The sequence below is a fragment of the Hypanus sabinus genome, chromosome 21 (genome assembly GCF_030144855.1).
Source record: "Hypanus sabinus isolate sHypSab1 chromosome 21, sHypSab1.hap1, whole genome shotgun sequence".
Classification (NCBI taxonomy): Eukaryota; Metazoa; Chordata; class Chondrichthyes; order Myliobatiformes; family Dasyatidae; genus Hypanus; species Hypanus sabinus.
The window spans coordinates 16083555-16102389 of record NC_082726.1 but is presented as its reverse complement, the minus strand read 5'-3'; the positions used below and the strand labels follow the sequence as shown (position 1 = coordinate 16102389).

Sequence of the window (18835 nt, the reverse complement as noted above, 5' to 3'; positions counted from 1 at the left end):
TTAAAGTGTTTAGTTCAATAAATAGTGGATTAGTTGGCTCATAATAACTTGTCTTATTTACAATTTGTAAAACTTCCTTTTGGAGTAGAAAAACTGAATTTGTTTTGTATGTATTTCCCCATACCTCTACACTGTAAGTCATGTATGGGACTATAAGTGAACAGTATAATGTATACAAAGATTCTTGATTTAAGAAATCTTAAGCTTTGTGCAGTATTGCAATAGATTCTGACATTTTTGCTTTGACATAACTTATTTGTGGTTTTCAGTTTAATTTACTTTCTATTATCACTCCTAAAAATTTTGTGTGTTCAGATACATTCAAATTCATTCCGTTTCCAGAGATGCTAAATTAATTACTGTGTTTCAGCATTGTCTGTTTTTATTTGTTCTAGCAACCCATTCTTCTACTTATCCCTGTATTTCAAAGCCTCTGATTTTATTCATTAGATTGTTTTAGAGCACCTTACTGAAAGGAGTTTGAAGATCTAAATTGCCATAATCTGTCATTTGTTACAATTTCAAAAACAGTCAATAAGGCTGACCTTCATTCTTGTTGTGGCCATTTGTTCCACTACTTTTGCAGCAAGGAGGTTGATTTTTAATTAATTACACTCTGAAATGCCCTAACAATTTGTTTATTTGACCAGAGAGCAACTTACCACTACTTACTTAAGAAAACTGATGGTTACCCAAGTACCATGGGTCAATCCAAACTAGCCCAACTTAAGTAATTTCTATCTCTATTAGAGATATCTCTATTTTTTTTTAACATTTTTTCAAATAGTGAATATTGATGATATAGTAATGATTTGGATACTGAGATATAAAACACAGGAAATCTATACTGATTAATATATTTTGAACACTCTTGTTTTCAGGTCCAATATGTGGAATTTTTTTTACATAAAGCAGGGATACAGCTTAATTGCTCATCCAGTAATTTAACTGCAATACCTATCTAATGATAGAATCAGTAATCACTGCTTTTAGCTGGTGTGTACATTTTAAAAATGTACATCGAATGAGCTAAAGATTATGACAGAAAGGAAGGAAAGACAAATGAAGAATAAAGAAAGGAAGAAACAGAAATAAAGTAAGAAAACACACCTGCATATTTATGGCACATCTGCAACTACAGAACAATCCAAATTACTTTAACATTAATAATACAAATTTGAATCATTGCAGGGAGAATGGTCACTAATTTATGCAATGTTTCTATAGAAACAAAATGAAAATAACCAGAACATTTTACTGATTTTGATTTGTGGAATAATTCTTTGACTGGACATTGAAAACAGCTTCCTGCTCTTCTCCAAGCAACATATTAGACATCAGCTAATGCTATAAACCAACCAATCTTTGGGATTCACTAGCATTAAAATTCTCCTTTTTGCTCAGAATAGGTTTACAATTTTATAAACGTTTCCTATACTAATCCCAATGGTTAGAGGTTCATGCGGATGGAATTAAAAATTAGTTTTCATCCTTGATCATAATACCAATATTCTTTTTAGCACAACAAAATATTACTACTAAGCATAGCTTCTTAATACAACCCTGGGAAACCACAAATTTAAGATTTAAAAGTTTCAAAGGTTCATTTTATTATCAAAGTATGTATGTAGAATACAACTCTGACATTTGTCTTCTCCAAATAGCCATATAATACAGAAAGCCATAGAGGTAGTTGAAAGAAAGACATTAATCCCCCCATTGCATAAAAATGAACAAGAACTCGCAAACCCCAAACCTTCCCACCCTTTCCCTCACACTATAACTAACAGATCACCCACGTGGAGAAACAACAAAAAGAAAGTCAAACCCCAAACCCTCAGCCCACCAATTGGCAACAGGAAAGAATGGTCAAGAACATGATAATAGAAACATAGAACTGAAAGAGGCCAAGATGAACTACAGTTAGTTTGAACAACAGTTTTATCCATAAATTTCAGTATTTTGATAACATCTCCAAGAGTATCAGGACCCAGCAGCTTGTCCGAGGGTAGCAACACAAACCAAGGGCCAAATTTTATAATTTTACCCATTTCCCAGTATCAAAGTTTCCAGTGCTAACTGTCTCAACTGTTTTTTTCTCTTATCTCTGACTGCAAATGGAAGTCTCACTCCATTGATTTGAGCACAAAAATCTAGGCTGAAATATCAACACAATGTAATGGAAATTATTTTTAATGTCATCTTTCAAGTGCAACATTGAGCCAAGACCCGTGCACTTCCAGGGGTGTATTCCAAGGCACAAAAGGAAAGTTATTCCTTGGTAATCTGGCCAATATTTATCCCTCAATTACCTTTGCAACAAACAGGGTCAGCATATTTGTATGAGATTGCTCTTTACCAACTAGCTGTGGAAATTCCTGTAGAAGTGAATACACTTCTAAAGTATTTCACTGGATATAAAGCAGTTGAACCATCTAGACGAAGTCCTGACGAAGGGTCTCGGCCCGAAACGTCGACAGCGCTTCTCCCTATAGATGCTGCCTGGCCTGCTGTGTTCCACCAGCATTTTGTGTGTGTTGTTGTTTGAATTTCCAGCATCTGCAGATTTCCTCGTGTTTGCTCTTTAAAATATACTATGGGTTTGCTTACATTTATTTCAACTCACATAGAATCACCATGAACAAAAATAGCTTTTCAGTATTTTTTAAAATTATGAATTGCTGCATTAGTAAAGCCAAACCCCTTCTGACAATTTTTCATATGATATTGAATGTTTTCATTCATACACTTGGGTGAAAGATTAGCTGAAGTTCATTGCTTAAGATGACCAATTTTTGGATCCCCATTTGGTTCAAAGATGATACAAAGACTGGTAGAGGGGCAGGTAGTGTTGAGGAAAGAGGTAGGATACAGAAGGACTTAGACTGGTTAGGACAATGGGCAAGAAAGTGGAAGATGAAATACAATGTTGGAAAATGCATGGTCATGCACTTCGGTAGTAGAAATAAATGTGTGGACTATTTTCTAAGCTTGAAGAAAATCCAGGAATATCAGATGCAGAGGACTTGGGAGTCCTTGTGCAGAACTCCCTGAAGGTTAACTTGCAGGTTGAGTCGGTGGTGAGGAAGGCAAATACCATGTTAGCATACGTTTCAAGATGTCTAGAATACAAGAGCAAGGATGTGATGCTGAAGCTTTATAAGGTACTGGTGAAGCCTCACCTTGAGTAATGTGAACGGTTTTGGGCCCCTCATCTTAGAAAAGATGTGCTAGCATTGGAGAGGGTCCAGAGGAGGTTCACAAGGATGATTCCAGGGATGAAAGGGTTATCATAAGAGGAATGAATGATGGTTCTGGGTCTGTACTCACTGGAATTCAGAAGGATGAGGGGGGGATCTCACTGAAACCTTTCGAATGTTGAAAGGCCTAGACAGAGTAGATGTGGAAAGAATGTTTCCCCTGGTGGGAGAGTCTAGGACAAGAGGAAACAGCCTCAAGGTAGAGGGGTGCTCTTTCTAAACAGAGATGCGGAGAATTTTTTTAGCCAAAGCGTGGTAAATTTGGGGAATTTGTTGCCACATGCAGCTGTGGAGATCAGCTCTTTGCGTGTATTTAAGGTAGAGATTGATAGGTTCTAGATTGGACAATGCATCAAAGGTTACAGGGAGAAGGCCGGGAACATAGGTTGAGGAAGAGAAAAAAAAGGATCAGCCACGATTGAATAGTGGAGCAAAGCTCAATGGGCCAGATGGCCTAATTCTGCTCCTATGTTTTATGGTTTTATAATTACCATCCATTGTCCTACAAGACAGATAGATCCCAACCACCACATGACTTTGGTAAATCTGGTAAATTTCCAGCATTTGTCAATCTGGCTGAGATTTGGAGCAAACCGTTATCAGTTTGGTTTAGTTTCAGACACATCTAGATTCCTGAGAACATCCTTAAACATTGTATATTTTGATATATTCATTGATATCTATGGTGTTCATATTGTTAACTTTCTTTTGCTGTGCTTTTTATATTTAATTCATTTCCCACCATTTGAAGGACTGACAAAGTACTCAAGTTCTGTGAAGTAATTTACAGAAATGTTCTCTGGAAATTGAAGTTATTGTGATCATATTCTGTTAATGAGGCATTTATGCACTTATTATATCCATCTTTATTACTGAGAAATAATTTTAAATTTTCACAAGTTGCTGCAATACTTCCTATGCAATAAAGATTTTGAAATTTTTCTTTACTATTAAATGTTCATTGTTTTAAGTCCATCAAAGACAAGTTACTAATAAAAAGAAAAATTACACAATTTTGTGTACTTCGTTCCAAATTTTGAAAAAAATGATTGATGAAAGTCAAAAAGTAAACAATCAATCCTGGTATTTGTGAGGAATATTTCACTTATTTTACATTGACAAGGGTATAGGTGACTCCATTATAATTTCTGCTTGTTGGTATATATGCCCCGGGAACCACCAACAGTGCATGCCTCTATTGTATATAGTGAATATATAGTGCAAAATATTCACCCATTTCAATGTTTTTGAAGATGTTTTCGAGGAGATTTCATGTTACCAACGATTCTTTGAAATATCTAAAGATGTATGGTGGATAGCATTCTGAATGGTTGCTGCCGCAAAACAACAAATTTCACAACATACGTCAGTGATAATAAATCTGATTCTGATTTTGATTTGGTTTCAAGCTCCTGAGTGTCAACATCTCCGAGGATTAGCCCTGAGTCCAACAAATCAACTCATCAGGGGTTTGTTTGTGGCCTACAGTAGAAGGAGATGAGTTACTAACTTCAAACTTCCTGCATAATCACTCAGAGTTGAACTGCATGTGCATGTAACAAGAACTGTATAACTCATCTCCTTCTACCTTAGGCCACGAACTCATCAATCACCCATCTGTGGACACTTCCTGGAAGTCTAAGATCTGTATGCTGCATGGCTACTGGACTAAGTGTGTAAATGTAGGAGAACACTATGTTGAAAAATAAATGCACTAGGTTTTCTAAAATTGACTCCTTCTACCTTAGGCCATGAACCTATCAATCACCCCTCGTAACATCTTCATAGTGTCGTGAAGGTGTTCACCACACTGACCTGAAAGTACCTCTCAAACCTGCAGCCTCAGCTGCCAAAAGAAACATGGGAAATGCACTACCTGAATGGTCACTTCCAAATAGCACACCATCCCCATAGAAATATGTTGTCCTACCTTCGTGATCATTGTGTCTATAAAACTGTGATTCTGTACCCAACTGTACCATTGGAGTATCTCTGCCAGGACAAGAGAGATTCAAGAAATCTGCTCATTACCACCATCTCACATAAGCAATTAAGGAAAAGCAATGAATGTTGGCTTTACCAGTAATGCCCAGATTCCCCTCCCCAACAAAAAAATTAAGAAAATTTCCCAGCACTGTCATCATTGCACCTGTGATTCAAACTAAAACCTACAAGATTATTCTTACAGTCGATCAAACTGCAGTAGCTAAATACTTCCAGCATGGAAGTTGCAACCAAATAGAACAGAATGCATACTCACTGCATTTCATCTCAGAAATCACTTGACCACATCAATTGGCATTTCCCTCTTATAGAGAAAGCTAACCACATCCCTACACTAACATACCTTGGAATGCTCTTGACAAGTCTACATCCATACAATGCTTTCTCCATATGTTTCATCAGCACTAGAAAAGTGACAAAACAGGTATGATTTAAGTTAATATTGGGAGTGGTTGATGTGATAGATGAAACCAAAGGTAACAATCACATTAAAACAGTAATAAAGACAAAAGAGAGAAAAAGAACAAACTGAAATAGAAAGATGCAGTCACATCTGCAGAAAGAAACAAAAAAGAAAGTTAACTGAATTCGCTATGGAAATGTCAGTTGTTTGGGACTGCAACATGTCCAGATAAAAGATGAGGTACTCTTCCTTGTGTTTTCATTAGACATCATTGAAGCAGTCTCGAAAGCTGAAAACAGGTGACAACACAAGTGGGATAGAGAACTAAAGTAACAGACAATTAGAAGCAAAGGATCACCCTGAGGACTAAGGAGAGCTGTTCTGTAAAGCAGTCATCAAATCTGGATTTGTTTTCTCCACAGCAAAATTTATGGTTTTTGCTCTAAATACATGTTAAAAAAGTGTTTTTAACATTAAAATTAATGTCCATTAACATACTATTGTCTTACCTTCACATTTTTGAGTTTGTTCACTAAATCTATGTCCAGCTGGGCATTTGCATTCAAAGGATCCCACAGTGTTTATGCAATTTCCTCCGTGACAGATCCCTGGGATAGCTTGGCATTCATCCACATCTAGCAAAGAAAGTAAAATTATTTCCTTGAATTGTTCTTCAGTGTTCAACAATCATGTCATTACAGCACTATTTATCAGCAAATCTACTTATTATTTATACTCAACAATACAAAAAATGTATTAATAAAAATGAAATAGTTGAATTTCTGCGGTCCCACATAGAGGAAGTGTGCTAGTAGGAGATATTATCATTTACATGCTTAACACACTATGCCCCCTGGTATTGCAGCACTTCAATTTTTCAGGTTGTGACCAATACCAACATGAAAATTTATGAGTAAAGACTACTAGATTTATAATATGATGTTCTAATTATATTGATCTGATGATTTGAAAGTACAAGCAAAAAATACACAGCTATTTTCCCACATACAAAGCTGTCCACTTTTAAATACTTCCGACATTGGTGTGGCTGAAACAGACAGAATTAACAAATGACAAGAATTTCAAACAATAGTTAAAATGTCACCACAAAAAGATCTGGCTGAACTATCTGTGACTCTCAGGCATTTTCTCTTATGGATTGTAGCTTCTGAGTCAAAAAGGTCAGTTTTTAATTTTTTAAAAATAATCCTAATTTAACACTGAACAACACATGTAATGAAGAACAAAAGACTGAAAAGAATAATCTTCCAATAACTTTCCCTGACGTATTTTGGATCACAGATTGCAGATTGCCTTTTACTGTCATATTCTGATTTTGTTTTATTACAGTTTCATTCAGTAACTTTTTTCATTTGTTCACCTTACAAGAAACTAAATGGAACTGAAGAAAAATAAGCAATTCCCATTCATTTATTCCTTTAGTGCAATAGAGATATCTGTAATGAAAATTAGTCCAATCAAGAATGGTTATGCGTCAGAGTTCTAACTTCATTTTTGTTTGTTGTTGTTGAGTGCCATTGAGTGGTTGTTGACTCACGGCGACCCAATGGATAGTGTAGTTATCCACAGGGGTTTTGTGGCAAGATATAGAAGTAGATTGCCAGGCCTTTCTTCCATGCAGATATTGCTACTACCTAGGTTGAGACCCAGCCGGATTCAAACTCAGGACCATCCGCCTCAAAGTCCTGTGCTGATGCCACTACACCACCAGCCAGCCCAACTTTATTATTATTATTATATAAATATTTTCAAATGTATTAATTTGTATTCCAGTGCTCTGGATTTCAAGATGATGCAACATATTATAACCTATTATTAACCTGACCTATTGAAGCAGTCTTTTAATGAAATTCCCATCCCTTAAGTGTAATGTTTGTAAAATAACAATCGCAGCAACTGTGCAGAGACTGTGACAATTATTTTTGTAAGTGAATTTTATGTATCAAGCCTGGAAAACATAATCCAAAATTTCAATATGACATTCCTTGACAATTAAATGCAACTCCAAATTCAACTTACACTTAGCATATCAACTTGGAAGAAACTTTGATTACAAAGGTCATTCTTTTAAAAGAAATATGCACGTACAAATTCAAAACTGTAAACATACTAGCCTAACAGAGCATTCTCTTTAGCATTTTGCCATTTCTTATCAGAAACACAGAAGATTTTTGGAGTTGTAGGAATTCAAGTAGTATGTTCTAGAGAATATTTCCAAAGGTTGTAATGGGAGAGTATTGGAATAGCCCTACTGAGCAACTTATACTAAGTGGATATCAGTTCACAGTACAAGTTCAGAGTTTTGTTACTTCAGTTAGAGGTAATATTTAATTTAACCTGTGATAAATGACATTGAGATATCTTTTTTAAGCCAGATTCAACATATCATAGTCACCTGAAACCAAACTTATTTATGCATTCACTATTTCAGATTTCAAACTTAATACCAACAATCATGTCATGCTGATGCAAGTTTAGTTCCTTGGCACTTGAAGGTACAGAGGGTAAACCACTTGATGGATCAGAAATATAGAAATTTATAAACAGGATGTTGTTATATATATTGCTGATATTGATTCTATCAGAGATGAGATAATGATCAGAATATGGAAAAAAAATGTAGCTTTTCCTGTAGTAGGTAGGGAAATCTGAACATCTGAAAATCTGAACATGAAGCCCAATACTGACAATCATATACATAAAGTAATTAATTAAATTTTAAATTAAAAAAGCAGAGTTAACTAATATTTTCTACATTATGAGATTATTGAATAATTCAATCAATAAACAAATATTTTTTTATTTCCACCTTGAATCGGTATTTCCTTATTCTGAAAGTATCCCTTAGTTCAAGATCATTCAAAGAAGGGGAAATGCCCTCTCAGCATGTATCTTACATCTTCTCAGAATCTATTAGTTTTGATATGATCACTTCTCATTCTTCAAATCCCAATAAATATAAACTCAATCTGCCCAACCTTTTGTTATGATAATCTCTCCATCCCAGGTATCAAACTAGTAAGTTTTTTCCCTACTGCGGTCACTTTGCCGAACAGTTAATTGCCGGTTAACTGTCAGTTAACTATTACTTGGATTGCACTACTTGTATGTATAATCTATATTTTCATTTATATTTATCATTATTATTGTTATGAGCAGAGAGACAACATCTGCCGGAAGTAAATTCCTTGTATGTGCACAGGTACTTGGCGATTAAAGTCAGATTCTGATTCTGATTCTGAAGTGTCTTCAATGCATGTATATAATTAATTAAATGGAACTAATGTAAAACAATATGCAATACTCTAGATATGGTCTCCTCACACTCTGTACAGTTGCAGCAAGACATCCCTACTTTAATCATATGCCTTTGGCCTTTCCAGTGACTTGTGACTGTAGGCTAAATTTCTGATTTTATGTGGTACAGCATGTGAATCCCTTTGCTTTTGAGGCACAAGATTGGGAGGGAGACAGACAAATTTAGAGCACTGTGGCAAAAATCCCTTAAAATCAAAAAACAAAGGAATGAACTTGAGACATTTTTCTTGCACCTTACAACCTTCCTAGTGTGTGGTGACCAAAACTAGATGCAACACTTCAGTGATGACCCAACCCACTTTTGTTAAAAGTTCAGTACTATATTAAAACATGAAAGTATTCCTTGAATCATGTGGAACTAGGCAATATTTTTATAACTGCATGATGCCTCAGAACGGTTTCTGATAAAAAGAGAAAAAAAGATCAGTTTGCTCACCTCAATAGAATTAAATTTAAGTGTAAGACTCAAAATATATTTGCTCTGTGATCAGAAATTGAACTTTAAAAAGAATTTTGTGAAGCGTGAAGCTTATTAAAGAATAATCATGAACTGTACTTTAATATACAATTGTATTTCTACAAGCTTCTGAAAAACTACACAAGTCTTTGCACTGTTAAAGTGTGTAATAATAACTTTTGAATTAACCAGGACTTTTCACGTTAAGGTAATTTTCAATTCTGAAACTAAAACTGTTGGAAATATTCCCAGATCAGGCAATAACTTTTTCATTTTTCCAGTCAATCATCTTCTATCAGAAAAAGAGCAAGCTAGAGCTAAAAACAAAGTTTATGTTACAGATAAAGGAGAAGAGTATAAATGACACAAGTTAGAAGGGCAGAAATAGAGATCAAGCTCGTTCAAAGAGGTTGGTAAAGACTGGTGTGTAACAAAAGGTGTACCTGTTAGTCGAAAAAGGATATTAAGATGTTGAAATCACCAGAGAATAAAATGAAAAACAAATGCTGGAACTGTAAGACACAGGGCTAGAATGTCAGATCCTCTTAAATTATCAGTCTTAACTATAACACACCTCTGAAGTCGGATGTAAAGTATCAGTAATTTATATTGTGACATGTTAAAAGCTGTGTTGACAGTGCGTTTTATACTGCTATCCAGAAATTTTGCTCATGAAATATGCCTTCTAAAATATGAACAAATTACTAGCAAATGATACTTGCTCATATAAGAGAATCTGTTAATCAGTGATGTGATTGGTTATCTCAAGAGAAAGAAAACCCTAGACTAAGCCAAACACAGGATTGGATTTTTTGAATGTGCAGTTATTTATTACTGCTGTTATCTATTTGACTATTATCAAAGTCTAATATTGCTTAAAGAATATTATTAATAATTTTTAAAAATCTCTGAAAATTCAAGGCTTTTACATTTGCTGTTCCAGCCCCTGGTACTTCCCTTTACTTTTGAAGGATCTGAAGATAATGGCTCAATTTCTATCCCTCATTGGTTTCATGAATGTAGCACTCAAAAATTATCAGGAGTGTTCAGAGTTCATTTATCAGTGATATATGGTCAATAACATTTATTATTTATAATTTCTTCTCAGTGGTTAAATATCAAGTGATGCAGGACATTGTCAAGACCTAAATCTGTCCTGGGATCACCACATAAGTGTCATTACAAAGAAGGCGTGGCTGTGCCTCTACTATCTTAGAAGTTTGTACAGATTTGGCTAAAACTTCGAGAAACTTCTACAGATGCACAGTGTAGAGTGTCCTGACTGCTTGAATCATGGCCTGGTATGGAAACATCAATACACAAGAATGGAAAAGCCTACAATAAGTAGTAGATACAGTCTAGTCCATCACAGGAAAAGCCCTCCCCACCTCTGAGCACATCTATAAGGAGTGCTGTCGCAAGAAAGCATATATCTTCAAAGAGTACTACCATCCAGGTCATGTTACCTTCCCGCTGATGCCATCAGAAAGAAGGTACAGAAGCCTTAGGCCCCACACCACCAGATTCAGTATCAGTTATTATCCTTCAACCATCAGGCTCCTGAACCAGTGTGGCTAAATTTACTCAACTCTGTAATGAACAGATTCTACAACCTATGTACTCACTTTCAACAGACTACAACTCATGTTCTCTGTATTATTTATTTGCAATTTACTTATTACTATCACAGTGAATTCCAGTTAATTGGGACACATCAGGTCCAGTATATTTTGGCCCAATTAAGTGACTTCCCCAATTAGCTGAAGTTTCATGGAAATAGTTAAAAGGTATAAAATAAGACAAAAAACTGAGTTACAATTTTTGCATTTAAATGAAATAAGAATAAATTACAACACTACCAATACCTCTACAGGTATAGTACTATATAACTATGTTTTTGTTCCTAATAGTTACTGATGGAAGAATTCATCTGTCATGTTTTTATTATTGTAAATGAACAAAATCAGTGTAGACACCTAGTCTAGGTAATGTACTGCCTTCATACAATGCTTTAGACAATTGCATCCTCCAAATCATGAGTTTCATTGTAATATTCAAGGTGATTTGTCAATAACTTCAAAATTTTCGTAATTCCTAACTTGCTGAAGCAGTGAAATCGTTTCATTTTCATTCCAGGTGTTTCTGGCAACTCCAAGCCTGAATGTTTGAAACCATAGTGAGCAAACCAGGTCTGAACTGTCTTATTGCTTATTTCTCACCAAGTATCAATGATAAAAATCACTGCTTACTGAACACAACACATACAACAGATGCTATTTAAAAACTGATTGCTTTAAGCATGGTGTAAGGTCCAATGGCCACCCATGTGCACTTGACTGACGCTAGTTAGAAACTGTTCGGCAATAGACTCCTGCCTCAATTAAGTGGCATAGTGTCCCAATAAATGAAGGGAATCTTAGCCATTGTCCCAATTTAGTTTTTGTTCTGTAAGAGTTGTCCCAAATAAATGGCTGTCCCAATGAACCAAAATCTAATGTTATTGTATTTTTATTATTCCCTCAGCTTAAGCTGGTAAAATCTACTGGTATGGGCATAGACAAAGCACATTCATTGCTCAATTGCTAAGAACTTCTGGATTATTTTAGTAATGTCTAGTATTGCAACTTTCTGGAGATTTACAAGAATATTTCTGTGTAATTGTTTAATGCTATTGTGTAGTGACTTTGGGATGATACCAGTTGTAGATATCACCATTGGGACAATGTATACTCCATTCATGTTCTATAGTCTTTCAATTTCCTTTTTTAATTCATCATATTTCTGGTGTTTTTCACTTGTCAATTTGTGTATGTTATGTATGTTTAGATTGGCAATATCTATTAAGAAAGTTGTTGCTTATTTATCCTGTAATATTATCTCCAGACAGTTACTATGAATTGCCCTATCTGTAATGATGGATTGGTCATAATATAATTTGTATGACTCTTAGTCTAAAACCGGATCAGAGTTGCATTTATAGTAAGGTAAGATGTCTTTCATGAGCTTGTTTTTTACAGCAAGATTTTGGTGGATGATGGTTGCCAGTTGATTGTGCCTGTGTAAATAATCAGATTGAGTTAAGCTGCTACAATATCCTGTAATGTGTTGTATTGTTTCTGGTTTCTCTTGGCATTTTCTGCATTTATTGTCTTGAATTTGTTGATCTTTTATTATGCATTTTCAATATTTTTTTTGTGTCATCCAACTGGTCCTGTATTGCCACAGGGACCTCCTTTGTTTCTGGGAAAAGGTCTCCAGTTCTGAACTACACGTTCGACACTTCATCGTTAACTTCTAGTCTGTTCAGATGATTGGAATGTCTTCCATGGAGGATCATACTCCTCACTGATAAGGTTTTTTATGTAGTGATAATTACTTTACTTTTCTGGGTTGTGCTTTCTTTTCAGTTTAGTAGTGTATACTTCTTATCCAAATTGCCTATGCTAACATGGAATGCTGACTCCTGTTTTCAATGATGAAAATATATCCTTATAAGTTTTATCTGACTGTTGTGTAAATTTTTTATGTTCTGCTCATCCTCCTCATTCATCTTCCTCATTCAGTCCCAGGTAGTGTTAATCGGTCCAATTTGTCATTTCAGTTCTAATTTTTATTTGTAAATTTTCCAGATCGGTTTCAGACCAAGATATCATGCCAAAAGAATACATTAATATGAGTATAGTAAAAGTGTTAGTTGCCTTTGTTATATTTTTACCATTGAGCTCTGTTTGGCAGATTTTCTCATGCCTTGAAGTAAATTCTATCAAAAGTTTTCTCTTTATTGCACTATGATCTATTTTCTTTGCTTGCTGATACCCCAGATACTTATATGTTTCTATTGGTTGTATTGTATCCTGCTGTTCTGTTTTATATCCTACTAGCTCCATTGCACATTATTTATTATTATTGTTATATTTTTATTTTTTCTCAGCTCAAGCTGGTAAAGCCTGAGGTATGGATATAAACAAGCACACTCATTTCTCAATTACAACTTTCAGACTATTCTAACTGTATTTAGTATATGGCTTTCTAGAAATTTACAGGAATATTGCTGTGTAGGCTTAATTGTTTAATTATATTGTGTAGTGACTTTAGGATGCTATCAGCTGTGTATATTGCTATTAAGGCAATATGTATACCCTGTTCATGTCCTATAGTGTTTTGATTTCCTCTTTTAATTCAGCATATTTCTGGTGGTTTTCACTTATTGATTTCTGTATGTCATGTATGTTTGAAAATGTTTTAATAAGTAAATTGTTCTTGCTTGTTTATCCTGTATTATTATATCTGGATGGTTAGTATGGATTGCCCTATTTGTAATAATAGATCGGTCGTAATATAATTTGAGAGACTCTGACTCTAAAATTGGTTCAGGCTTGTATTTATAGTAAGGTATGGTTTCTTTTATGAGGTTGTATTTTAAATCAAGATTTTAGTGAAAAACGATTGTGTCTGAGTAAGCAATCAGATTGAGTTAAACTGTTGCTGGATCCTGTAATGTGTTGGATTGTTTCTGGTTTCTCTTGGCATCTTCTGTATTTATCATCTTGAATTTGTTGTTTTTATTATGTATTTTGATCATTTTTGTGTTAACCACATGATTCTGTATTGCCACAAGCAACTCTTCTGCTCTTGAAAGAAGCCTCCAACTCTGAGCCAAGTGCTCTCCTCTTCTTTATTGACATCTAATCTGCTCAGATTGTTGAGATGTCTTACATGGATGGTCATGCTCTTCCATTGGCTAACTTTTTCCTTCTTCACTGATAATTTCATATTATTACTATTTGTTTTTGTAATTACATAGTTTGTCTTCTTTTGCACATTGGTTGTTTGCCCATCTTTGTGTGTTGTTTTTCATTGATTCTATTGCATTTCTTTGTTCTATTGTGAATGCTCACAAGAAAATGAATCTCAGGGTAGTATATTGTGGTATATATGTATTTTGGTAATAAATTTACTTTGAACTTCATTGAGTGAATTTTTGTGGGTGCAAATTTGTTGTGTTTTCTCATTCAATTACACTGGCAATTTTGTCTGCAACAGGCATCTGATATTCTGTCTTCTATCTGTTAAAATTGGAAGGATGAGGGGATGTTAATTCAAGTTGTGTCTCCATTATAGGCAATGTAATAGCTGCTTGAAGACCCACGTATTTTTATTTCCAAAGCTCATCTTTCCTTTGGGTCTCCGGGCCACTTTCTCCACTGGATCCTATCTCTATTCAAGTGAAGCCTGCCTGCCCACATGGAGGTGCAAAACGAACGTCATATATAATCTTACTTTCCATTCAAAGATCATTTCACAATTTTTAAGGGAACTAAAGGCCTAAAGTACTCAAGATATTTACTACCGGGCTACCTATTATATCAATAAGTCAAGAAAGGAGTCTGTGAAAGTTCTACTATTTAAAAGATGAACAAAAATCCTAAAATTGGCACCAAGCAAAACCATTATCCAGTGGGTTCACCCAGTGAAAATGGCCATTAAATTTTAAAAAAATCCCTTCCAGGCCAAAATAGACAACTAGTCTCCAAAACAAAATTTCAAAACAAGACAATGTGGTACCACAGTGACGTATGGTAAATTTCCTTGTCTTTTCTGAAGTATGTGGTTCTGCCAGTCACTGCCACCACAAACTGAATTGAATAGTGATTTGTAGATCAGATGATGCTAAACTTTCATGGACCAATAAAAGGATCACTTCATGATGTAGCAAATGTGCCACTAGTTCTGAATTTATGCTGTTCGATTGATGTATTAACATATATTGTCAATGTAACTTCAAAACATTAAACTAATTCAAAGGATGGCATGGGAGTCTGGGAAAGCAAGTCTAACTTCGTGTTTACTTCAAACGAGAGTAGTGTGATGACTTATGCAATTATGTATTTATACATATAACCCTCAATGAATTATCTAAATAAATGCTTAATCAATATATATATATACACACACACACACGATTACTCAAATATTATTGAAATATTAAACACACAACACTCCTCCCTGCTTAGCTATAAACTCCAAATCAATTTGAGAATGCATCTCAATTATATACACAGTATATTGTATAATACAACTACTACTATATACACAGACATCCACAGCATAGTAAATTTTAAATTGTTCCATTCAGGCCTAAACATTTAACCATGGTGGAGGCTTTCTTCCTCTTGAGTGATAACATCTTTCCTGACAAGACAGATCCCTCTGCTTGGCAGGTGAGACTTGTGGCTGTGAAAACAATCTCAGATTCTGGGCTTCCTCTGTGGTGGTTGTAGGGGTTAACTTTGAGACTTCAGGAGTGGTTTTGACAGTGGTAGCCACCTTTCTTCTTCTAGTTTGTGCATCTTGATCTTGGAAAGGTGCATTTAGTTCACTGGAGTATTCTCTTATTAATCCCTTTTCAATCTGAACTCTCCTCTTGGTTTTGTCATCCACACCATCATCTGACAAATACTCTGTTTTTGTATCTCCATTGACTCCTTTCTTTTTGGCATTTCATTCATCCAGCTGGATTTTGGTTTTTGCATCTACATTTACAAGCAGCTTTTCTCCCCCCCCCCCCACTTGAAGTTTATGCAATAAACTTAATGCATGTAGAGTTCTTTATACTCACAAAAGCCAAAAGATTTCAACTTTCCTGAAGCTCCTTGAACTCTCTTCCAGTTTAAAACCAAGCCACATTTTGCAATTAACAGCTTGGTTAACATTTCAGAAACATCCTTAGATATGTTGCCAACAAACACTGCTATAGTCGGACCACTAGTTTCTTCACTTACATAATTCTCCTGAGTAGCATAGTCCAACCACAAGCATGAACACCTGTTAGCCCTCTGTTGGGCAATGGTTCATGATGTGCAGTATAGAGACAGTTCTGGCATCATCCAGTACATTTCTTAATTTGCTTTCGCTTAGCTCTATTTCAAAGGAAGTGGTGTGCAAATGGTTGTAGTTGTTTCAGCCATTCACGCCCCCACAATGATAGTCCTCCTGTTTCTACCACATACAAGCCTAACATGGCTTGTAACTTAATAACTTCTCTTCTGGCTCTTCCCACTTTCTCCAGATCAAGGATGTAGCTATGGGCAATCGCATGGGCCCTAGCTATGCCTGCTTCTTCGTGGGTTATGTGGAACAGTCTATGCTCCAAATCTATACTGGTACTGCTTCCCTACTTTTCCTTTGATACATTGACGACTACATTGGTGCTGCTTCCTGCACCCATGCTGAGCTTGTCAATTTCATTGACTTTGCCTCTAACTTTCACCCAGCCCTCAAATTCACTTGGTCCATCTCGGACACTTCTCTCCCCTTTCTCAATCTCTTGGTCTTCATCTCTGGAGATAGACTGTCCACTGACATCTTCTATAAACCCACTGACTCCCATAACTACCTTGATTATAGCTCTTCCCACCCTGCCAAATGCAAAAATTCTATTCCCTATTCCCAGTTCCTCCGTCTCTGCCGCATCTGCTCCCAGGATGAGGCTTTCCGTTCCAGGACATCCAAAATGTCCTCTTTCTTTAAGAATCATGGTTTCCCTTCTGCCGTCATCAATGATGCCCTCACCCGCATCTCCTCCATTTCCCGCACTTCAGCCCTCACCCCATCCTCCCGTCACCACAACAGGGACCATATTCCCTTTGTCCCCCTTGTCCTCACCTATCACCCCACCAGCCTCCGAATCCAGCATATTATCCTCCGCAACTTCCGCCACCTTCAACAGGACCCCACCACTAAGGACATCTTTCCCTCTCTACCCCTCTCTGCTTTTCGCAGGGATCATTCCCTCTGCAACTGCCTGATCCACATGCCCCTCCCCACAGATCTCCCACCTGGCACTTATCAAGCGTAAGTGCTACACCTGTCCCTACACCTCATCTATTATCACCATTCAGGGCCCCGAACAGTCCTTCCAGGTGAGGCAACACTTCACTTGGGAGTCTGTTGCGGTAATCCATTGCATCCGGTGCTCCCCGTGCGGCCTCCTCTACATTGGCGAGAACCGATGCAGATTGGGGGATCGCTTTGTCGAGCACCTACACTCTGTCCGCCACAACAGACAGGATCTCCCGGTTGCCACTCACTTCAGCTCTCTCTCTCATTCCCATTCGGATATGTCCATACATGGCCTCCTCTACTGCCATGATGAGGCCAAACTTCAGTTGGAGGAACAACATCTCATATACCATCTGGGTAGTCTCCAGCCCCTTGGTATGAACATCGAATTCTCCAACTTCCGGTAATTCCCTCCCTCTCCCTTCCCCATCCCACCTCTACTCTGTCTCCTCTTCTAGCTGCCTATCACCTATCATGACTCTGCCTTCTTCTACTACCCATAGTGCTTTCCCCTTAGTTTCCTTCTCCTGCCTATCCCCTCCCTGCTTCCCCTACCCCACCCGTTGATCTTTCCTCTGATTGGTTTTCCACCCTCTCCCCACCTTCTTTATAGGCCCCTTGCCCCTTCCTTCTTTAGGCCTGACAAAGGGTTTCGACCCGAAACGTTAACTGCTTCTTTCAACGGATGCTGCCCGACCTGCTGAGTTCATCCAGCTTTTTTGTTGTCTTAATATGGCTTGTTGGTTGTTGTATTTCACTGTTATCTTTTCTCCAGTATATTCTAGGTGGATAGCTGTAAGCTTCATTTCAGTATCTTTAAAATGCTGTTCAAACTCATTTTGTGGAATGACTGAAACAGCCAAAGTGGTGTCCAATTCCATTTTTAATTAATTTGCCATTCACTTCTGGTGAAAGCCACATTGCTTGTTAATTGTTAGCTTTCACATTGTAATTCTCAAGGACAAGCAGTCCTGCATCACTCTCATCTTTATCAGATTTTTCATTAACAGCATTCAGATTAGTGCTCTTTTTGAAACTGCAACTTGACTTTTTAGCTTTTTCTCTTCCCTGTGCAGTCCATTTATTTTTGTCTGTCAGACATACTCTTTGTAGGTTTCGCTGAATACCTACGCTCTGTCCACCAGAGAAAGCAGGATCTCCCAGTGGCCACACATTTTAATTCCATGTCCCATTCCCATTCTGATATGTCTATCCATAGCCTCCTCTACTGTCAAGATGAAGCCACACTCAGGTTGGAGGAACAATACCTTATATACCAGCTGGGCAGCCTCCAATCTGATGGCATAAACATTGACTTCTCTAACATCCATTAGTGCCCCTCCTCCCCTTCTTACCCCATCCCTGATATATTAAGTTTTTTTTCCCCTCCTTTTTTTTCTTTCGCTCTCTGCCCATCACTCTGCCTGTTCTCCATCTCCCTCTGGTGCTCCCCTCCCCCTTTCTTTCTCCCTAGGCCTCACATCCCATGATCCTTTCCCTTCTCTAGCTCCGTATCCCTTTTGCCAATCA

The 18835-nt window shown here is 36.7% G+C and overlaps 1 protein-coding gene across 1 annotated transcript in view; it reads right to left on the bottom strand.

Moving 5' to 3' along the window:
- LOC132378818 (fibrillin-1-like) overlaps positions 1–18835 on the bottom strand; it is a 377797-nt gene that overhangs the window by 269723 nt on the left and 89239 nt on the right. Inside the window, exon 7 of the mRNA XM_059946042.1 lies at positions 6177–6302. Within this exon, the coding sequence (XP_059802025.1) occupies positions 6177–6302 (126 nt within the window). The remainder of the gene's footprint in view (positions 1–6176; positions 6303–18835) is intronic.